Raw genomic sequence first — 23,579 nt, 5'->3', positions numbered from 1 at the left:
GATGAGTTGGTGTAGGGTATCTGTTTTCCACATTACTGCATTAGCGGAATATCACCTTGCTTGCTGGTGTCAGTGTTTTACAGATTTTGTATAGGAAGTCTATGATGGTCACATGATTAATCCTAACCTAAACCTAATACTGGGATTAGATTACTGATAACAGAGATCTTCTGAAAGAAACCAGTTACTAAAATCATTCTAACTCTCTAGTGTAAAAATCTAAACCAATATCAATATGTGCTCAATAATAACCATTTTTAATAATTCTTGTATTTAAAAAGAAACTCAAAGCAGTATCCTATCTGCATATTTGTTCAGTTTCCTGTAAGGTTCATAATTTGAGAGCAGACATGTTTGTAGAAACATGAGCAAAACAGAAACTGAAACCAGAAATGTAATCTCCTGCACTCTCCTCTGCCCTCTTGCTCAGTAGGGCAGTGTTTCTTGTTCATTTGTAATTAGTTGAATTAATTAATTGTATTGTAATTGTAATTAATTTTAATTAGTGGAAATACAGGCTCTTGTATGTAAATGCTTCTGAGAATAGCTGTAGCATTGGATTTCCACCTGCTCACTGCTTCAGCTCCAGTCCTACCTGCATGCTGGGGGTTTTGGCTCCATTAAGCTTACTCAATGTCATGTGCCTTGGAGATTGCGCAAACTGAATGTACATTGTGTGTAGTATGCCTGAGTGTCCCACATTCACTGTGCTAAGTATTCTCAATGCCATGACTTTATACCCTCATTTCAATGACCTGAGTCTACACTGCATTCATTACACAATGTACAATGTTTCTTGTGCTTATCCAAGACCATATCTTTTGAATGAAATAATACAATTTAAATTTATTCTGAGGTACACACATAGTTTGGCTCAACTGTTGGTATACATATTTATTTTTGGTATTTTCATTTACATCATCAGCCGCTCATCTTATTCTAATGTTTATGTGGATTACGACAAAATCATTTTCAATAATTAAATATTGTGTAGAAGAAACCCTCTGACCTGGAGACCAGGAGAAAACTCTGTGTATGTATGGGTTAGTTTAGAACCCTGCTGTAGTCCTTGAAAGTTAAATTGTGCGTGTGCAGCTCTGGTTGTTTGTGTGTCCTGCTCAGCACCCCGCAGAGGGTAATTGCAGAGTTTTCGGTCCAGTCACACTCCTCCCCAGGGAGCCTGTGGTGTGCATGGCCTGTCGGAGGTCTCAGCCCCGTTAGGCTTCATGAGCTGGAGCATGGATCGCTCCTGCCCTCCTGCTTCTGTATCGAGCGGCTTCCTGGTGGTAAGAAAACAAACACGTAGTGACTTGGGGACGCTGCGAGTGCTGGTGAAAGACTGCAGACAGAATTCTCCTGAAAACCCTAAAATTAAGTGTTCTACTGTAATCCATGAGAAGCACTTTTTTCCCCAGTTTTTTCACTTTTGCCCTCACTGATGGTGATGTACTGATGGTGATTAAAACATGAACCCAGTGAAGTTGGCCTATATTTCAGTTTATAATATAGTATTTTGAAAGCGGGCCATGATTGCCTTTACTTTGTTGAAGCTTTAGCCAAAGGAACTGGCAAAGGAAAACCAGCACTGGAAAGTCATTTTTATTTTCTGACAGTCTCTTGGCGTGTCTTAGTTTGCCTTATGGTTAATTAATATTGGGGAACAAAATGCCTATGTAAAATATAACTACAATGGCAAATTGTACTGGATGATTATCTCTGGAATCCCTATTGTAGGAATTTTTGCGTCAGCTTGCAAACAAGTTTTTCTATTTCTTTTTCTTCTTCTCCAGTTAGCTCGGTTTTTATTGGTGTTTATTGGAATTGATGGACAAACGCCATTAATTGTGTAGGACTGTTGAGATGGTCCCACCTCTCTTTTATGCCATACCCATCAGCACAACTCCACATGTGTCTCCCCTCATGTTTCACCTGCCACCTCATCCATGACTAAGTTTGTATTAAGGCTTTGATTTGTTTTGCTCACCTTTTAATGAAGGAACCTGATTGTTTGCTTTTATTCAGGGATCAAAAAGGCCGTTGACATGCAGCTTTTCTGGAGCCTATTCATTAAGGGTTTATTAGAATTTATTTTTTTTTTTTTAATTTATTTATTTTTTATGTCTCACTGTCAGCACCATTATGTGCAGGCTGCTATGTAGTTCAACATTTAGCTTCACTTTGGAGAGCTGCAGTAGACTGGCTTAGGGCTCAGAGAGGTCTCGTAATCTTAGAAGACTTTACTACAAATCCGTCATCCAGCAGTTGTCATTTATATGGTGAGACAGGATGGAGGCTGAGATGAGCAGACAGCAAGGCCGAGCCACTGACACTCAGCATTTTGGGGTCTGTTGTCTGACACGCCATATTCTGTGCATGCTTCCTTCTGGAGAGACTGAATCAACAAGGAAATGGGTGAAAACAAGAGCACAGATTGCAACAGTTGTACTGGAAAGCTTATTGTTATGTGCATATAAAGTTTGTTTTTGCATTTCATTGTGGGTTGTTTTTGTATGTATTGAATTTTCAGTGGGTTTAATGATTGATTTACAGTTAACTAAATGCAGCTCAAAGTAATAAATTTCCAATTACATTACATATACTGTGTTGCATAATTTAACAAGAGCTAAGCAAGCCAAACAATTAAAACCTTTAGGTTTACGCATCCCAGCTGCTCATCTTATTCCAACATTGTATTTTATCCCTCCCTAGCTACTAAAAAAACATAAAATGAGATGAAATGGCTGATGGGAAATATAGGCCATATTTGAGACGTAGTTGCAGCAGTGGACTAGTGTAGCTCAGAATATCACTCCTGGGCACCTCCATCACTGCTTGGAGAGCACTTAACAGGCAAAGCCAGGGTGCAAGAACACTAAATGCAGGCTATTCACATTAACACTCAAGGTCAAATGACTCCCCTGTGCCCAGTTAAATGTGCTAGACTTACCCATAAGTGCCACCTAATGTTTATTATTCACAGGGCAGTTAATCCGTTATAACGGTGGGAAGAGGAAGGGGGGAAATGTTCCAGTAAATTAATTGCACAAATCTTAATGCTGCACTTAGCATTCATGTGTGTAGATTTTTTTGTCTTTTTTGTGTGCCATGGATCCCTGTCTCTATCTGCTGATGCAGCCAAATGTATTGTATTCAGGTCTTTCTCGAAAGATCTCAGTTACTGTGGTAGTGGTAGCTGTATGCTGAGTGCACCATGAAGAATGGTCCTCAGTGATCAGTGTGTTGACCAAGCATGCCTTCCACTCACTGGTCAAAGCCTCGTTGAGAGCCAGTTGCTGCAGTTTCCTGTATCCTCTGCTCCATGTTCCAGGCTCGGGTATTTTAATACATTAGAATGAGACTTGCTCATGGCTAGCAGATTTTTGCTCCAGACAGGACCAGTCCTGGAGGCACACCTGCTCTCATGGTTGCATTTGGATAGTCTGAAGTAATCTCAGGATTTCAAACACTCACCATGATGGCGGTATTAGAATGAGAACGATAAATTGCCTTGCCTCTATGAAGCAATCGGCTCTTTCTTGGTGTTGTTTCTACTTTGATTCCAGCACAGAATGATTGTGATTTGTCTTTTTCTTTCTTTCCATTTGATCCGCAGGAGCATCCTGGTGCGAGCATTTCAGTCCTGCAGCAGTGCCCTCACTGGGCTTCCAGTGCTGGGATCAGTGGACTATATCCCAATTTCAGTCTCCTTATCCAAGTCCCCCTCAGGACTCACTGAGTACAACATGCTTGATTTTCTCCTCTGACAGCTACGGTTAGGGCTTGCCATGTCATGGGTTGCTCCTGTACTTGTTTGAGGATGTCTGAGAAAGGTTGTACACTGTAAGCATCTTGATCTGTGTCAAGAAACACTTAATCCAGTAGTGTTCTATGGGTGTTTCGATGAATCACAACATTTGCATCAATCAACAAATGTATTTTGTCAGAATAATACGGGCCATTCCTTGATGATGCAAGATCAAAGGCTCAACAGAATGTTTTCAATACATTGAAATACATTACAATACATGTAACACTATAATCACAGTATCTCATCAGGACTGAACCTTCTCTTGCATGATTTATGTTTGTTTTTGTTATTGATATAAAGAGGTACTTCTGGCTGGTAGTGATTAATTTATAACTGCTGTTTTGAATTGTGTCCAAGTACAACCTCCTCCTCCCAGTTTAGCCTGGTTCATAACTTTTTTTTGGTGGGTCCACTGTGGAATCTTTCTGATTCAGCATTACTTAAAACAAATGGTGTTCCTGAGCATGCCAAAGACGTTCCTCAGATGCTGAGGAACTGCAGAATGAGCAGTTTTATTATGAGAACTGAAAAGGAGCTGGCTGACAGGGATGTTATTAAGCGCTCTCTGCGGGGCGCCAGGATAGCAGGCAGACAGGCCGAGAAAGCTCTTGTTTGTGGCACAGCCAGATTATGTATGTTCCAGCAGAGCTAAAGCCAAGTTCTCACTCCCTGCTTGGAAGGGGATCACTTCCTCAATGATGGAGGTATGGCAAAGCTCTTACTTAAACAAACAGTTAGCCACCTCTTCTTATTAGATATATGCCATCTTTTTTTTAAAACATATTTATTTGAGAGATGTTTGAATGACTTCAGTCTGAAGTTTTTCTCTTCCTATACCTTAACCATTGAGGAGAAGACATGCAGAGTTGGAGACTCATTACAAAATGACAAACTCTGAAAAGGGCCAGCAGAATGCTCGTCAATGGCACACTCACCAGTTTCAGGGACCAGTGAGGACATGGGACTCGTTCCTAAAGGAAGGTTCCAAATCAGAGCTGGTATCATTTTCACATACCTTTTTCAGAAACAGGACCCAGCAGTTTTCAGCCAATGACTTATTTTGTTTTCCAAATTTTTTGTTCCCGTGCATCTTGAAACACAATTTAATTTTTCAGGAGTTCTATTCAGTACTGTTGTTTTGACGAATTATTATAATTTTAGGACACCATTTCTGATGTGTGACACACAAAGCCATTAACTGCTGCACTATGTCTCCTATAAAAAGCACCTCCCATCTTCTACATTTCCTGTAATTGCATTGATGTTACCACCTTGACACGTTTAATTAATTTGTGGGCACCGGTCTGGAGTATACTGTATATAGATTGGATGATATAGGCCTACTTGACTTGTCTTTTATGAGCAGAGGAAGACGATTCATGACCCTAACCATTCCATTTTTAATTTGCCCTTTTTTTTTCTGGTCAGATCCTTTCTGCATAGGACCATTCATTATTCAGTATCAGGATATATATTTTGTATGACTAGTTGATTAAGATGGATTTTATTTTATATGTCCCTCTTGTCCCCTGCAGTGTGTCCTGTTGAGCGCTGTGCATGTGCTGTTCTGTCCCCTGCAGTAATTCCTGTCAGTAACTGTGTGTGTGCTGATGTGTTCCCCCTGCAATATGTCCTGTGCTGTTCAGTCCCCTGCAGTGTGTCCTGTCAGGTCCTGTGCATGTGCTGTTTTGTCTCCTGCAGTGTTCTGCGAGATTTTCCATCCCTCTGTGCTTAAAGCTGAGGTCAGCTCTTTGGGCTCTGTAATGTAAAGCAGGCTACATCATGCATGTTTGAGCCCTTATGAACGTGGCTATGAGCTGGACTCTCCTGGCTCTTTAAACCCAACACTTTGGCAGGGACTGTAAATTGCCCACATGGGAACAAGTGTGTGGCCCTTTATTCATGGGAAAATCAATCTGTTTCATGATTCATGAAGCATATTCAATCAGAGCAGTGCAGCTCTGTCTCATTACAGTCTATTATGGTGAATCTGTCCCATACTAACACGTCCTGCCCTTACATGTGTGTGGAATCCCAAAGGAATTTTTTTCAACATGATTTCAGATCTATCCTTCCAGTGATAAATGATAGATACAGGAATTTAACTGACTCACTGCTGTGATTGAGACATTGAGTTATTCTCTCAAGCCAGAACAATATCCCAGAGCCCCAGAGTCTGCTGTCACTTTTTTTCTGTTTTTTGTTGGCTTATTTTACACAATTTGTGATGCTTGTTGGATTTTGTGTGGTTTTAATATTTGTGTTGTGTAGCTTGGTTATGTGTTATTTGTTTTTCTGGTGTATTTGTAAAGAAATCACACACTCTGATGCGTAATATGCAGAAATAATGTTTAGTTTTGTTCTTGTTTCCAGGTCTTGAACATTGACTCATAAAGTGAATGGAAATGACAGAGACAGCTAGGAATGTGCAGATCTCCTTACCAATGACAAATGCCCACATTTCTCTTTATAGAGCTTGTTTTTAGTTTTTGCTGTTCCAGATGGTAGGACAGAAAATGAATTAAAAACCGATGAGTCAAGACCACTCAGAGAGGAGAAACATCACGTTTCAGTAATGTAGGCAGTTGTGTTTGGTCGAAGGAGGGTGAAGTATGAGGCAGGACCTTTGTAATGCCCCATCAAAGCAATGCAGGCGGTGTGCTGGAAAACGCAGAATCAGACTGTTCTAATGTCAGAACAATAGCAAGCAATAGTATAATGGGGCTTATGGGACTGACGACAGATTAAGAGCAGATCCCACGAGGCTTCCACAGCACCATGAGAGGGAGAGAGTGGACAGGGGAGAGAGAGAGAGAGAGGGAGGGAGGGAGAGAGAGAAGTGTGTGTGTGTGTGTGTGTGTGTGTGTGTGTGTGTGTGTGTGTGTGTGTGGAATGACAAACGGAGGGAGGCAGAAGGACGGGCAGAGTTGGTGACAAAGCCAGAGAGACCCCATTTTTAGAACAGACGGCGTTTTCCCAACCCGACAACAGTGAGACGTTATGGACCGGGGCAGAGGAGGAGCATGGGAGATTTTAGAAAGACAGATGTCTTAGTGGTGCAGGCCGTACTGAAACCAGAACACAGTCAAGGGTAACAGACTTATTCCTAACACATCTAGGACAAAAATACGCCTGCTGTGATTCTGTTTATAGCTTCTCTTCATGTAAAAGGGCAGATCTGTGGCTGCCTCCTGTACCATGCCCTCACACAGTTTGCAAATTTAAGATAAGTATGCACAAAGAGACTTTTTAAATTTAACTCCAGCAATATAATTACTCTATGTGACAACAATGGCAAAATCTGCCATGTTCTGGAGTCTTGTGGGATACCACACATCACCATTTCATCCTACAGTCCCGCTGCAGGATGACAGATTTTTAATTGTTTAAGAGAATGGGGCCCCCCATCACTGTAATTACGTAGGGTGTTATTCATTTTCACACGTTTTGTAATTTGACAAAGCGAGACACTGATGAAGTGCTCATTACCCAGTGAAGTGGGAGTAACAGAAAGCAGTGGCTGAAGCCTTTACACCAGGACATTCATTAATTAGGCCTGATGATCAGTAGAATTCTTATTTGAAGAGGGCTATAATGATGTATATATAATCACCCTGTCACAGCTCATAACTATGGACAATATCAAGTCTGACACATGTTCCTGCAGTGAGCTCCTTCTCGCTGACAAGCAAGCCAACTGCTGGTTAGTTTTGAGTTGTTTACACTAGTCAATATTCAGGCATTTCAGAAGAAGGAATTTCTGTCAGATGTGGGTTTGACATGCTTGAATCCGTTGTTGACTAATTCAGTTAGATCTTAAGATCTGTAATCATACAGGGTGAATAACACAGCTGTCTAAATATATCATGTTACTTGGAGTGAACAGGGCCCCATTCCTAATATAAGTCTAATAGTGAAGTTTGAGTTATGTCGTGAATCAGGCAGTGACTAAAAATTTTGTACTTCAGTGGTCTCCAAGTTTGTCATATCTGAAGTAGACAAATATTTAAATTACAGTAATTATTTATACATTTTGATGAAGGAACTTTCAGCTGTGAAATGTGAAAACTCTTCTTTCTGCACTTCTTTATTTGCATGGTCTCATCAAGTCTTCAGATCTTATTTGGTCTAGTAGCTCAGGGTCTCAGGGGAAATCTTTCATACTGTGGTCTGCTTTTGAGGGACGTGGTTAAATCTTAAGACTGCTATGATAAATGTGCCTCTTGACTGTCTACATGAGAAGTGGTCGGTGTATGGGAGGGTCAAACTGCTGCCAGTTCACAGAGCAGCAGGTTCACTGTGTGCTACTTGATTTGACAGCTGCCTTTGAAGCTGCTGTTTTTGGAGGGATTCTGTGATTGGCTGTTTGCCATGTGGAGGTGGGACATGGCTGATCGGTCCTACCCAAACAAGCAAACACAAAGGCAGATAACATGATTCAGCAGCAGCTGCTAAAGGTGCTTGGCCACTCTGCATCCCTGCATCCATTTTCACAGTATAAGGCCATTGGAGTGCAATTTAGTGTCAGGCAGTATTTGCACCTATGCATGTGTGTGTGAGGAAGTGACAGTCTCCCACACAAAAAATCCCCTCTGTTTAATCCTACCTTTCTGACAGATCCCAGCAGAGTTCACCATATTGTCTAGTTGGATGTTCAGGGCAGTTATTGCCATCTACAGTTCTGCTGGCTATGACGGAATGATAAATTTACTTGCCAATGCAAAAATGGAGGGGGACATTCTGAGAGGCTGTTGTGTGTAAACCTAATGCAGCTCGACCAGTGTAGCCAGTTGAATGAGCATCAGTGACTTCTGTTTATGTAGTGTCAAGTGCAGACTGATGCACATGCAGTCTGTAGGCTGTCCAGACTGTAGAGTTTAGACAAAGTGTTGGCTGCAACCTCCCCCTTAACCTACCACTGCCAGCTGGGCAGGCAGGCAGAAGCAGGTCACATAACCCACAGTGCTTGTGTGCATATGTTAATGGGGGAGCCGTCGAGCAGGATTAATCTTACGGCATGGGGGCCATTACTGGAGACAGAGGGTTGTGATTGAGCAAGCATACTTGCACCCAAAGAGATTTGGTTCAAACTTGCAGACAATCCTAGATTAGAACATGCAATCATTGTGTGAGACCCTTGGTATTGAACTGACCATTCTGATGTACGTGGTGAAATTTTCTTGTCGGCTTTTTACAGTGAATGCGTCTGGATTTGTAGGGGGACTTTGCAGCCTAATCACATAAACTAATCAGACATACTTAATCTTCGTTGACGGTTTACTTATATAAATTATTGCCATGTGCTGCCATCTAGTGGCAGACTATGTTTAAGTTTATTTAATGATCGTTTCGACATGGTATGTCGACATTCCAAATAAATCAACTGTGTTTAATCGCTAGTCTCATAAAAAAACATACCATTCAAAAATGAAGACAGTATAGCACATCACACCTTTGTTTTGTTTTGTCTTCTTTGGTGCACTTCTTTTTTGGTCTCAGATTTGCACATCTACTAACAGTTATCAGCAGAGGGGTTATGCATCACATCCAGGAAAGTAAGACGCAGCCTTGTTATCTAAATAAGGTAGTTCTTCCAGCCTTTGTCAGGGTAATCTTATCTTCCTTCCCCCGCTTCACACTCGCAGTCCTCCTTCCCCCGCATTTGGGATGATAGTCAGCGGAAGTTTATTAAAATGCGGTCGTGGCATCTGCCCCGAGTCAGCTAGTTTGAGCTGAGCTGTGTCAGAGAGAGGGAGAGCGAGAGAGCGAGAGAGCTCCACCCAGCAGTCTATAGTTATAGCGTCATCTACTTCTCACCGCTGGCCAGCTGCCTGTCTGATGAATGTGTGTTGGACCCCCCCCCCCATGCCGCCATCCCCCAACCCCCCCCCCACCCCCACCCCCACCCCCACCCCCCGCCGCAATTCTTGAGCATGCATTGTTCTCTGAGGACACGAAGGAAAAGTTTCAAACAGGACTCAGGCTGTGTGCTTGCAACAGAGCTGTTCCACTTGTAGGCTCAAGTAGTGGTGAGTGGAGTTCATTGGATGTTTTTCTGTTCTTTTGAGGTTAAATGACAGGCTGACAAAGAGGTTTAGTAAGAAGTACTTTGTAGATTTTAAAGCATGTGGTTTATTAGATGTTGTCTTTGTCAGTGCTTTGAGTTGTAGGTTCTGGATGCACAGAACATTCTTTTTATGCTTGGAGTTCTTGCTTCATTTGCAAAAGTTGTAAACACCCTAAAGTTCTCAAGCCGAAGAACTGGGTTTCACGTCTCTGATTATGCTTGTTTCTGTGACAAATCCAATGGCCTTGATTCCCAGCTTTGTTAAGGATCTTTTAGCTCTCTAGTTTGACTCTTTGGAGACTCCAGCTTGACTTCTGTGACTTTGGAGACTTGAGTGTATATAATTTAACATTGTTATTCTGATGAGTGATTCTGCAACATCATCTTAATATGATCAGTTGTTGTTTAGTCTTTCACCAAAAAGCCCTGAATAGTCTAGGATGTCTCTACATTTGAAAGACTTTATGACTGAGATATAGGATATGGGCTGAACCAAAAGTAGGGTGTTGCCTTTAGAGAAGAACCGAAAATGGATCAGAACACATGTGCTTGATTACATAGTTCCTTTGGCATAAATGTTTCAATAATTCCTGCAGGCAGTTGTAGGGACTATGTGGATTTCCCCTCACAGTGGGGAAAGGGTGCGCTTAACTTGCAGAGTCAGACATTTGTCTCTCCACACACTTCATTCATATGAGCTAATCACTGGCTGGAGAGTGGCTTAAATTTGGCCTGGAGAATCCTTTCTCGAATTATTTCCTTCATGCTGGTGCCAGAAAGCAGCTCTTTGATCTGTTGGAGCATGAGATCGTGCTGTTTGTGCTCTTGGGATGAAGGATGACCTGCTGGTAGTCATGCTGTGGATGCGTGTATTCATGTATGCGCGTGTGTGTGTGTGTGTGTGTGTGTGTGTGTGTGTGTGTGTGTGAGAGAGAGAGAGAGAGAGAGAGAGAGAGAGATGAAAGGTGCGAGTAACTCGGGGGAAGTGTGTCCTTGCGGAATGACTCCAGCGGTTAGTTAACGCTTACGCTGCTGAATGAACTCTTAGACTGTTCATTCTTGTCCAGCTAGACTCGTAGGTGTTTCTAGGTTTGATTCAGGCGTGGGGTCTTTGGTGTGTGGGACGTGGGGGTATGAAATGGCGCTCTCCCCTGCTGGGCTCTGTGTGCCCTGTGGTAAGGAGGGTCTGCTGGATGAGTGTAGTTCTCTGGCTTTCTTCACTTTGATCCATTCTCAGCAGGATTGGATTTGGAGTGTGTGAGACAGGACTATATGGACACAAAGCTGATTGTCTCACCATGGGTCTCTTCCATTTGCTAAACAAAAGGAGATACAGTATGCTCTAGATAATGTGAAATAGTATTCTAACTAAAATCCAGGGCCATAGATCAGTTTTTAATCATTATCGCAATATCGCCTTTTGCAATATTCAACTGAGCTTTCTAAACAATGTGTTTTATAGTATGTGGATTTCCTAACCAGTCTCAAATTGTTGCAAAGTTGTCTTTAACCATGTCAGTCATATGGCAATATGTAGCAATATTTTGTTAGAGATGGTGTTTTGTATATCATCCCTACCAAAATCACCACCACTAGTTCCTTTGAGCTGTCATTTCTACAGGCAGTATTATCTCCCATGTATGCTTTTCAGAAATAGAACATGTTGCAGCACACATGATCACAGAACTACTTTTATGCCCCAAATTGGCTTCCAGTTCAATGTCTTTATAGGGGATGCTTTGTGTGAAGATGAGAAGAAACCAAGCAGAGATCATGCCTGATCATAATCATGGAATCCGCTGCATTCCAGTCTGTGCCCTCTGCCCCCTCTCTCTGGGGGCACAGAAAACCTAATCGAGGTGAATGTGGCATGACTGCTGGAGGAGCCTGTGAGAGCCTGTGGGGAGTGAGCGATGTCAAGTTGTCCAGCAAGTCAAGTCTTCCAGTCCGTTTTCATCATCTGTCTGCTGATGAGGCTAAGGACCCTCCTCATGAGATGGAGGGCAGAGTGACTTGGGTTGCCCCTGCTGCTTCACCATGAGGGTGGAGATAAATGATCTTGTTTGGTCAGACGTGACCACTCCCTGCTGACCCCCCCCCCCCCCCTCCCGCTCTGAGCCCCACGTGCCTCTGACATGCTCAATTTGCTCCTCATTGTCCAGGCTAATGCGACAGGGCTTCCTCCTTCCAGCAATCTCATAAACATCAGCTCACGCTCCTGTCTGTACTCTGGCCCTCTGTAGAGCTGCAAAAACTGACAAGCATTGAGATCATATTCTTCTTGTCATCAGTTTGTTGACTCTGAATTGCTCTGCCATGTCCTGTGTGTATTCAGAGGTTTAGGTTTTATTATGGACTTGTTCACTAGTGGGTCCCCATTTACCCTTCATTCATTTTCCAGGTCAGCAGATATGCATAATCCTATAGATAATGGCAAGCACTGAGGCCTGCAAACATGCCCATAGCATATTTATGTATGCATATTTAGTTCATAAATGCAGTTGTTTTTAATTTTTTTAATGATGAAGATCTGTCTCTTCTTCTATTTCTTCCTGAGGCTCTAGTTCCCTTCTGCTCCAAATCACTGTTTACATGAGAAAGAAAGAGCTACACATTAAAGACAGTGAATTGATCATGTGATCAGGCCATAATGGAGTGTTTATCAGAGGGCGTCTGTGTGGAGCAGCTCTCCGCAGCCGGCCCTAGTACAGTGCTTTTCATTAGGCCGCCACTGCCTTTCTCAGCTGGAGAAAAGCAGCCAGATTTCGTGCGGCTTTGACTCAAGGGCATGTCACTTAACAAATGAATGGTTCTCTTTTTTCGAGGACAGTCGGGCCAGTCACGGAGGGCAGGACCACGAGACCCCCTTGCCTCTTGTTGTTGAGGAATGTGACCGCTTCCAGCGGCCGGAATGAAGGAAACGTCTCGCACCACTTCATATGCAATGCCTTTGGATCCGCTGCATTTGCAAATATGAGACTACAGCGCTTTACATTTAAAACATGTAAATAAATACGCATCCTCTCAGCCTAAGAATCATAGGCAACCTTTAAAGAAAAAGAAGCAATTATTACCATATACAAAACATTGCATACTAGAATTCCTTTGGTGAGGAGTTAGTCGATCAAAAACTTAAAACCTGCATAGGTTTCTACCTTTTGTACTGTTGGATAAAATGTTTAGCGTAGTGCTGCATGATTTAGTTCTTGCACTATACACAATAGAATTTAAACGCTTTAATTTGTAAATTTGTAAATGTTACCATTTCACATTATTCGACTTGTCAGCAAATTACAGAACCCCGCATGACTTGAATCGAATGTCAAAATGGAAAGCGGAAAATATGAGGCTATGCAGGACTCTAGTGTCCCGGGTCCAGACCGCAGAACCACTATGCTAAAAGTGTAGGCCTCAGCCCTGGCTACCATGTATATTCAACCAAAGCTTTTTTTTTTTTTTTTAAATTGCAGGATGCTACATTTAACTTATTATAGCCTGTTTATCTTAAAATATGTGCGTAATGACATTTGTGCAATAGCGGGACTGACGTGGTTGTTTTCTGCACCGCTCTCGTTTGTTTTTGTATTAGACGGCCATCTTTGTGGATGGTAATTGTGCTGGCTGTGCTGAAGAGACCACTGAGAGGAGCATTGATGTGCGCATCATGCTACTAGCACTAAGCCAGCTCCGGCTTTGAAACGCCACTGCTCTGCCTAGTCTGTGGAATATTAATTAACCCCAATAAACCATTCAGTGTCTACGCGACACCAATAAAACTCGCAGGTGTTGTTTCAAATCACTGCGACCTAGGCATAGTATTTTGGTCATTAATGAGTAACGTAGGATTTTCATCACATTTGATGGAGACAAAAATATCTCTTGGTGGCAATATTTGTTGTATTAATTAAAAGGCTCATCGCTGTCATATCCATTTAGCTTTGCTTGTATGCATATGTTTAAGAGATGACATCGGCATGTAGGATGTGAATGATAAAATATAACCTTGACATTTGTCTAGAACATCAGTGGAATGTTTGCAGGGTTGTAGCGTTTCTTGTTGCGTGAAAAGCTCTAAATGTTGGAACAACATATTGCTCATTTAAATTGAGCTCATATTGTCGGAGAGCAGAGGTGCGCGTGCCAGATGGATTTCCGGAGCAGTTTTCTGTGATTTGTGGAAGTTCAGTGAATCATACGCAGCAGCAGATCATTATCCGCTGGAAACTTTCAGCGCATTTAAGAGGCTCTGGCAAACTTTCTTACAGAGGATATGGATTGAGACTCTATATTATCTGAATTGCATAGAATTTAGCGCAACCACCAAATAACGCATAATCCCTGAGGTGCCATTTGTTCGGATATTTTTCCGAATATGGAACGAGAAAGTGCTGATCAGGGATCGGGTTTGGATGCGAATGCACCTGACGACTTTTCACATGTCTGGTCAGATCTGATGAATGTGTTGGTAAGTCTGACTATATCTATGATTTTTACGCGAATTACTTTTTGGAATAATCACTTTAAAATAGTGACCGCTGTTTCATTTCGGGTTTGGAAAATTTCAAGATACGTTTTGGTGTCTGTTAGCTTTTCCACGGGGAAAAAAATGTAGAACTTAAGAAATGTTTAACATTGACAGATTGTGGTTGACGAAGTTCATCTTTTTATCTAGATTTATCTCCCTATAATTAACCCTTGTAATGTTGCTGAAAGCATAACTCTAATCATAATCGCAGTATCATCCTGAGGTTTGCTTACTGAGACTCATCAACCACAGATGCCTTTTTGTACAAATTGTCTCACACCCTGGCACTAACAGACAGGCACTGTGACTACATTATGAATGGTTTTCCTTTATGAATCACATAGAACACAGGATATCCTAGCTTGTGACATAAATCTGTGTGGTACATTTCTTGGTTATGAATTCAAATGATGTCCATCTTGAAATGTGGTTCACAGCAACTTCAGGATGCTCATACATCATTAGAGGACATTTGTGGATGAGCTTGCAAATGCTGAGGTGATGCATGGCCATTTTGGCTTTCTGAGACAACAAAAGGAAGATCACCTCTTTATGGCTAAAACAATAGCTGGAAGTTACGCTCCTGTGGGTAAAGGTTTGAGAGCTCTGGTATCTCTTCTGGTTTATCTAGACTTTTGTCTCCCCCTTCATAGTTTCAGGGAAGTGAATTTAGTGCAGGTCCATCTTGGCTGCAGCTGCTTCATCTGCGAGCTCAGACAAGAGGTCAAGCAGTCCTCATGGGCTTTGTCATGGGGAAGTGGAAACCTGCACATGTGCAGCACCTTCAAACTTCATCATAGAATTTACATGGACAGTTTGGAAGAGGCCAATTTGAGATTGTAGTTGCACCTCACATTTTTCACGTTCAGCATTTCCTTGAAGTTAATGGTGTATGTCCTCACCCTCAGGATGGCTCTCTGGGCAACCTCGAGGATCTGGCCAAGGAGTACTCTGAGTATTACAGCACCTCTTTCAGCAACGTGTGTGACAGGATGGAAGAACTTCGTAAACGCAAAGTGGCTCAGGAGGCCGAGACTGTAAGGACTATTTCTCCCTGTCAGTATGTGGCTGCTAATTTAGCAGTGATTGAGATAGAAGTAATGGTGGGTGTCTTGTGACTTTTTTAATTTTTATTTTTTTTTTTGTTCCCTGTCTGTTGCTCAGGAAAAGGCAGAGGCAACAACCACATCACTTCAGCTCCGCTCTGAGATACAGGTACGTCTCCTAGAGGTCCTGGACCTTCAATTCCAAACAATGTTTGATTTGTCATTTTGTGCTCAACTTGGCAGACTGAGTGTCAGGCTTACCTTAACTGGCCCTCTTTTCAAAGGAGTCACTGGGTCTATGCAGTGCTGTGTCCACTCCTGAGGTGGAGAGAAGGTAACCAACATCATCTACACTGTTTACATTATATATATATATAAAAAATATGCATACACTGTGTGTGTGTGTGTGTGTGTGTGTGTGTGTGTGTGTGGGAGAGAGAGAGAAATGAGTATTCTTGTAATTGTTGAGAAAATTGTGACGTTCCACTTTTTGTAAAACGATCCTGCATTTTGAAGTGTGTATTGATCATTTTGTGTTCTTGGAAAGTTACATCAGCATCCTGCTGACACTTGACACATGTCCAGTCCTGGGGGCATGAGGGTGATGCCTCATGCGTTTCCTGGTGACCTGTTCCTCTTCCTTCTATCTGCTTCCTTCCTATGATTGAAGGTGGGGTGGTGTGATGGGGGGGATAGTTGAGTGCTGAAGTCACTAGGAGCAACATGTAAACAGTGCATGCGTTCCATGTAAACGTTTCATTTACTACCTACCTGTTATAAATTTCTATTGGAACAAAATAAATGTAAATTCCAGCATTATTAACAAGGTTACATTGAGAGAAGGTGAAGGATAGGAAGAGAGTGAGACTGAAACAGAGAGGGACAATATATATATATATATATATATATATATATATATATATATATATATATATATATATATATATGTGTGTGTGTGTGTGTGTGTGTGTGTGTGTGTGTGTGTGTGTGTGTGAGGGAGTGAGTGAGTGAGGGAGGGAGAGAGACAGACACAGAGAGGGACAGGTAGAGAGAGGGAGGGAGTTGGCAGGGGGACAGATGGAGAAAGAACTAGGGAGAGCATTATGGAGCGACAACTAGGGAGAGGGAGGGAGGGAAGGAGATAAGTACAGAGGAGGAGAGAGGGAGTGGGAGAGGGAAGAAGGAAGATGGAGAAAGCAATTCAAAGGCCACATGAGCCCCACTGTTGTTCTAAAAGCCCAACTGTGCATGAAAAGCCTCCATTGTTGTTGTGAGGTGTGTTGGGCCCAGGAGCCAGCAGCTTGCCTTTGTGTCACCCACATAGAGATCACAGCCATTAGTGCCCTAGCCAGCAGGCAAGGTCTGTTGTGGACACTGTAGGCATACTGATGTGTGGAATGAGAAAAACATGAGAAAACACTGACTGACTGTAGAAAATAGAGAAATGTGGGGAAACAGGTGAGATGATGCTCAGGCTGACATACTGGGAGTACTGGGAGCAGTGGTTTATTCTGAGTGTTTTGTGTCTAGGCTATCGATACACAAGTCAAGCTCCGAAGATGGATCTGGAGGTATAACGTCTGTGTGTCTGTGTGTAATGTAAAAAAAAACTTTGATATTTTTGTGTGTGTGTAATTCCAAAGTCCTCTTGGCATGGTCATAGACAAATATTTTAAAACTCATATATTTTTGGCAGTTATGTGGGATGCAAAGCATAGCCAAATAACTCTCACAAACTCTCACATAACTCTCACTCCTGTTTTCACTGATCTAACTGCTGCTGCTGTGTGTTGTATCCATCTTTGTTTCTATATCACAACATAAGTCTAGCATATTCTCTTGAAACTTCTTTCTTAATTCAGGGAGATGGGACACTAGAAAGAAAAATAAATCCTTCTGGCAAAATTTCCGCAAGACACAGAAAGGCAGTATACGTCAGATATCAAAAGGTATTAGTGACGGTTCATGGCATGAGACCCATTAGAACTCCATTTTGTTGTCCTGAAGGTCTGACATTTCCTGAATCTCATCTGCAGGTGAAGATGTGGGCTTTGTGGCCAGTGAGATCACAATGAGCGATGAAGAACGCATCCAGCTGATGATGATGGTGAAAGAGAAGATGATCACTGTGGAGGAAGCCCTGGCTCGGGTAGGCACCTGCTTCTGACTCCCTCTCTGCTGTGTACTGGGTCTGTCTAAGAATGTTCAACTGTGTAAAAATGGCATGCTGTTTCCAGCTGAAAGAGTACGAGACCCAAAGCAAACAGTCCTGCGTTGTGGACACGACAGAGTGGCTCGAGTCCTCTGGCTCTGCTGTGGACGAGTTGTCCAACTGTAACGTAAGTAGCTGAGCACTTTGCTCATGCTCTTCCTTCCTGCTCTCTCCTTTATGAAGCAGACTCGCTCCTGGTGTATTTCTGCGGTCCATCGAGCTGCGCACTGCACTGGGTAAATAAATAGTCACTGCGTCTTGCAACGCTCTCCACGTCCCTGCTTGTTGTAATTGAGTTGTTTATCAGAGGCGCCACATCCTCTGGCCTCTGACATGCTCCCAGCAGGAATGTCACCCACTCTGCCAGGCATTTGTTGATTCCCATCCCCCTCCCGAGGCCTGGCTGTCAACTGCTGCTCTCCTCTACAGTCACCCCACCCCACCCCAGACCCATGGGTCCATCCCAGGTTCATGTCCCAACCCCTTGGGACAGGCTCTATTCATTGCCCTCAATACTTTATCTCCTATTGTGACTCTCTCTGGCTGAATGCGGGTGTCAGCAGGGTTCTGCACAGCGCAGTTCTTTCGTGCAGGGGTCTGTTCTGCCACGTAGTCTTCTCATGTTCCTCTTTCTCAAATCTTTTTTCTGCAGTCTGTATGTAAATACAGACATATGTCCAGAAATTTCACTTGTGCTGTGTTAAGGAGTTTATGGTGGCTGTAATTTTGTATGCTGAATCCTAGACACAGGCCAACAGGAGTTGTGTGTTGCCTTCCAGGAACAATTCCACAGAGTCCTTGAACAAGAAATCTCACTATCAAATAGTGCAGTATAATGGCAAAATATTTTAACTTCTAAGACTCTCAGTTCAGTAACAAGTTGTATCAAAAGCACAAACTGCCTTCTTTCTCAGAGCTAGAGATGTTTTGTGTGGATATATTTAACCCTGTGAAAAGTTTCACTTGTTATGAGTTACCACACTCAAAGGCTTTCGTTATAAATTCGCCTCTGAATGTGCAGAAAGATCACATGTAGGTAACATTACCAGATACTCAACCTCTAATATTGTCAGAGATTGTGTGTGTCTGTGCTCAGAGCTTGTGTTTAAAACAGAGCTACCTGTGGTTGATGTACACCAGCAGTGCTATTTCCAAGAATGTGCTGTCTCCGAAAACATAAACTGTGGTTGGAACGCACATGGTGAGCACCTGAGGTTAAAATTGAGCTAAATTCATGAAACTACCTCGAAGCCGTTCTAGTCTCCTTTCATAGTTTCTGTCTGCCATGTTGCTTGTGTAAGGAACCCACAACATGCAGCTATTAAAGCACACACTACCAGAAATGTAATGTTGAGAAAAGTTGATGTGCTGTGTTCAAACCACTGTAACGCAGGGCGGGTTTCTCTTCAACGCTACCTTGCAATTAGTGTTAACAGCTCCAATCCTGTAGTCTATACAGTGAAGAATTTCTTTTAGTTTTTGTCCGTGAAAAGTTTTGAAGATGGGCATACTTGCCAACTGAACATAGTAGAAAAGGAAGGCATTAAATGTTTTTACAAGATTTCACTTTTAATCTTCATCCTATTATTACAGAATTGCCTCTTCCCTGGTTGCAAGTTTTCTATTCCAGTAATAGTCAAGAATTCTTATTCTGTTAAATATATTTTTGTTTGGTTACTTTCTATTTGTTTTATCTTTTAATTTATTGGTATTTTATTTTTCCATTTAGAACATTATTATTCATAAACCTCTGAGTTATTCAGTAACTACACTGAAACTACATATGAAAGTAGTACAATAATATTTACAAAAATCCGGCATGAAAGAACACTCCTAACTGATTCTTGGCATGCAAGGGGTTAATTTGCTTTAATTGCTAATTTTAGATTTGAAACTATTTCACAAATAAGGTCACAGCACTGCTCAGCTTGGGGTTTGTATGGCTGTACACCTGAGTCAGCTGTCTGCTTCGCACTTAAGCCCTTCATGACCTAATCAAACTAATAATAAGCATCAGGGCCATATCCAGGTGTTTTGCTTTTAGAAGATGAAAGAGATCTTGCATTTTGTGGAGACAAATTTTGGACAGATTTTTATTAGCCGTTCTTTTTGATGCACATATTTGCCGTGAATGCCATTTTTATTACCATTGTCGAACATGAGTGTTGGTGGTGATTGCGAAACACATCCAGAGGTGTTCCCTTCTCTGACCCGAGCAACTCCTCCCTTCTGGCCTACAATCTCAGGAGCAGACGGATGACGAAATGGAGGAATCTGTGGCCTATCGTAGGCTTCATAAGCTGGTCAGTTCCACCCGCAGAGTCAGGAAAAAGCTCATCAGAATAGATGAGGCCAAAAAACCCACATCTAAAGGTGAGAAGCAAAATTATCTAAAACCTCTAAAGGAATAATTTTTTTTAAATGACCTGGCAGAGAGATCTATTAAAAGCTAGCTAAATGCTGAATAGCTGTTATCTGAATGCTGAAAAGAGTCTGGGAGAAAGATATAAGTGACCATTATAACCTTTGTAGAGACTTGAGGTAAATCCTTGATATAGATGTACTTGACACCACTGCACTGCAGGTTGAGACTGTGTCATTGTGCATATATGTTGTAAAAATATCTTGTCATTGAAAATTAGCCCCCACTGTGTTTGCTTTTTCAGACCTGGTAAGCTCCGATGTCTCTCCTACGTGTGAGGAGAATATGTGTCTCTATTCGGGCATGCAGAAACAAGTGGCCATCTCCCAGGGCAACGGGCTGGCCTCGGTGCCACAGGCGCCGCTGTCTACAGATGGAGACATGGATGTGCTGATCACGTCTCCCTCCTCCAGTGGCCTGGACACGTACAGCAACCACAAGCTCTTCAAGGGCTTCAGCAAGCCCAGCGGCAGCAGCCAGGGTTCAGGTCAGATGCTCTCGGGACCCAGTGGGGCCACCTTGGGGTCTGCCAGTGGCTTCTCCACTGCCGAGGTGGAGGGCTGCGGTAAAGACCACCCCAGGATGGCCCGCTCAGTGACAGACGGGGAGATGAGACGAACCCTGAGTTCCTCCAACTACCACGGGGTGAGTATAGGCACTCTTCTCGCTTATCTGTCCAAACCACTGCACAGGTTGGGACATTTCATCTAAAGGCTTAGTCTCTATGGGTTTTTTGCTTCAGTCCTGCCACCACTCTAGTAACCACACCTCTGCAACAAAAAAAGGTTCCTTTAGTGCATTCAGGTGCTTTTTGGCAGCGTTGGCCCCAAAACCTGAAGACACTAGGTCCTCAGTCAATTAGCCCTGGTATAGTGTCTGTCTCAGAGTACACTATAGCAGTCAAGGAGAAAAAAGCTGTTGTCACATTTCCATCAGTGTGGTCAGCTGGGTTGAATGGGGTTGGAAACAGGGCTTGCTGTCACCTTGCATCATGTTCTCGTTCTCTCTGCTGGCAAAAGCTACTGTCCAGCATAGTGCAGACACAGCACATCCATGTGCTGCTGGCTTGCTTTGCTGTCCCCCAGGCAGGAGTCAGGGCAGGACAGTCTGGCACTGTAGCAAGACAGCTGGAAGGAAACTGCCATTAGGAGTTATCACACCAGAGATACACTCTTTAATATCCAAATATCTCCCCCCCCCCCCCCCCCATTTGATTTATATGTGATGTCTATGCTAACAGTAAAGTTTGCTCTACAGAGGGCCTGTAGCTTTGGAGGATTTGACCTGATGAACCGAGCCATATACATGGGAAACAAGAACTGTGAACCCAGTGTAAGTGCTACAAAAAATGCTCTCTCATTTCAGACCAGAAAAAAAGGGTGCAAGAGATTTTTGTGGTGTTTTTGAGGGGTTTCATTCGGCCTTGTGAGTTTGCTGTCCATATTTTTGCTGTTGGATTGGGGTCAAGCATCCCAGTGTCTCGTGTATCTTTGTGGCAGGGTGAAGGCGGGGCTGGCAGAGTGAGAGGAGCAGACCAGTCCCCTGCCCTCTCCCGCATATCTCTGGGGAAGAAGGTCAAGTCTGTGAAGGAGACCATGAGGAAGCGCATATCCAAGAAAACCACTGCGGCTCTTCCTGAGCAGGTACAGCATGACAGCATGAGAAAATGTGATATTTATCACATATTGATTTACCTTTTTTTTTAAGTTTAAAAAAAATGCATATGAGGTGGGCTTATTTTGTGATTTCTGATAACTTGTCACATAGGAGATAGTCCCTAAAAAGTGAGGTTTTTTTGGGGAGACTACCCAGAGCTTTTGATTGGGTTTGGAAAAGGTGTGATGTTTGGCATGTGTGGTTGGCCACTTATAGAGCATCTTTAAATATACACCAACATGCACAAGTCTAAAAATCAGTACCTGCAACTGATCTCCTTGGTATTAAAATATCCATTTGCGAGTGCTGAGCACCCCCTTGTGGCCATTGCCTTAAACTGCTTAGCTGTACTGAACAATGCTCTTTTGTCTCTTCCACTTAGTCAAGCCCCAGCAGAATGCCTGGCTCACCCCAGTCCCCCTGCATGGACCCAGACTCCCTGGAGAAGCCCAAACTCAAAGCTGGAGGCTCTGTTGAGAGTCTAAGGAGCTCACTGAGTGGACAGAGCTCAATGAGTAAGAGTGTGTGCGTGCTTGCATGTGTGTGCGTGTGTGTGTCTGAATGAGTGAAACCCACGTACATTTTAAATGTAACCTAATTTGTAGGTGGTCAAACAGTGAGCACTACAGACTCCTCGGCCAGTAACAGAGAAAGTGTGAAATCGGAGGAGGGTGAAGATGACGAGCTGCCCTACAAAGGGCCTTTCTGTGGCCGGGCCCTAGTACACACTGACTTCATCCCCAGCCCCTACGACACAGACTCCCTCAAACTCAAGGCAAGACATTTGACTCCTACAAGGAAAAAAAACATTACTTATTTAATGCCGTACGTAATGAGTTGTTGTATTCTTTTCCAATGCTTAGATTTGATTTCGATTTACATTGTGCGAACATTTGGTTCCAGAGAGGAGATGTAATTGACATCATCAGTAAACCACCCATGGGCACCTGGATGGGCCTGCTGAATAACAAGGTGGGCACCTTCAAATTCATCTACGTGGACGTGCTGAGTGAGGAGGAGAAGCCCAAACGCAGCATCCGGAAGAGGAGGAAGGGTCGGCCACCCAAGCCCACCTCCGTGGAAGAGCTTCTGGAACGCATCAACCTCAAGGTAATTAATGACCTCCACAAACCACGCATAGCGGCAGAGCACACTGCCCTCCAGTTGTACCTTTACACTTATATAGCTAATTACAGAGTAAGGGCACAGTCATGTTGAAGTAAGGGGTGTTCAGCTGGGTGTTGAGACTGTCTCTGCGTCGTGTGCTGCTGCAGGAGCACATGCCCACGTTCCTGTTCAATGGTTATGAGGATCTGGACACGTTCAAACTGCTGGAGGAGGAGGACCTGGACGAACTGAACATCACAGACCCACAGCACCGGGCCGTGCTGCTCACCGCTGTGGAGCTGCTGCAGGAATATGACAGTGAGTGGACACACACACAATCATGCAAGTTGCCTTTGGCAAACAGATGGATGTTTGCCATTGACAATCTTACCACTTACTGATTTCACTAACTTGTCATAAGTCAAAATTGAGTTGTGCGTGCGTCTGTGTGCGTGTGTGTGTAGGCAACAGTGACCCTGAGCGTGGAGGGTATTCAGGAGACCTTGAGGAGAAGGTTCTGTCAGAAAGCCAGGTTCTCCCAGGCGATTCACCGCGTGACTCGGGCTGCTTTGAGAGTAATGAGAACCTGGAGAACGGTAATGCCAGCCTTCCTGCTGTGTGACTCTCCTCAGTCCCGCTCCTCCTGCTCTCTGTGGACTGCCAGGGTCTGCATGCTCCACAGCCAAGCCAAACAGACTGAAGTGCAGGGTGACGAGGTTACACTGGCTCTTAACTC

The 23,579-nt window shown here is 43.2% G+C and overlaps 1 protein-coding gene across 5 annotated transcripts in view; it reads left to right on the top strand.

The window, feature by feature from the left end:
- sash1b (SAM and SH3 domain containing 1b) overlaps positions 1–23,579 on the top strand; it is a 48,820-nt gene that overhangs the window by 21,493 nt on the left and 3,748 nt on the right. For 2 of the 5 annotated variants that reach the window (XM_027011192.3, XM_035532872.2), the window contains 16 exons: positions 15,309–15,437; positions 15,565–15,615; positions 15,731–15,780; positions 16,977–17,017; positions 17,309–17,395; positions 17,483–17,595; positions 17,684–17,785; positions 19,905–20,031; positions 20,325–20,725; positions 21,338–21,412; positions 21,580–21,723; positions 22,119–22,251; positions 22,342–22,511; positions 22,640–22,846; positions 23,011–23,161; positions 23,308–23,439. In XM_027011192.3, coding sequence (XP_026866993.2) covers positions 15,309–15,437; positions 15,565–15,615; positions 15,731–15,780; positions 16,977–17,017; positions 17,309–17,395; positions 17,483–17,595; positions 17,684–17,785; positions 19,905–20,031; positions 20,325–20,725; positions 21,338–21,412; positions 21,580–21,723; positions 22,119–22,251; positions 22,342–22,511; positions 22,640–22,846; positions 23,011–23,161; positions 23,308–23,439 — 2,113 coding nt within the window. Of the gene's footprint in view, positions 1–9,727; positions 9,838–12,575; positions 14,341–15,308; positions 15,438–15,564; positions 15,616–15,730; positions 15,781–16,976; positions 17,018–17,308; positions 17,396–17,482; positions 17,596–17,683; positions 17,786–19,904; positions 20,032–20,324; positions 20,726–21,337; positions 21,413–21,579; positions 21,724–22,118; positions 22,252–22,341; positions 22,512–22,639; positions 22,847–23,010; positions 23,162–23,307; positions 23,560–23,579 lie in introns of those variants that run through there. The other 3 variants (XM_027011195.3, XM_027011194.3, XR_014125699.1) reach the window with 3 other exon arrangements.

This window comes from Electrophorus electricus, chromosome 10, assembly GCF_041902795.1.
Source record: "Electrophorus electricus isolate QZ-2024a chromosome 10, ASM4190279v1, whole genome shotgun sequence".
In the NCBI taxonomy this organism is placed as follows: domain Eukaryota; kingdom Metazoa; phylum Chordata; class Actinopteri; order Gymnotiformes; family Gymnotidae; genus Electrophorus; species Electrophorus electricus.
The sequence above is the reverse complement of the archived record's forward strand: the minus strand, read 5'-3'. Positions and strand labels throughout refer to the sequence as shown.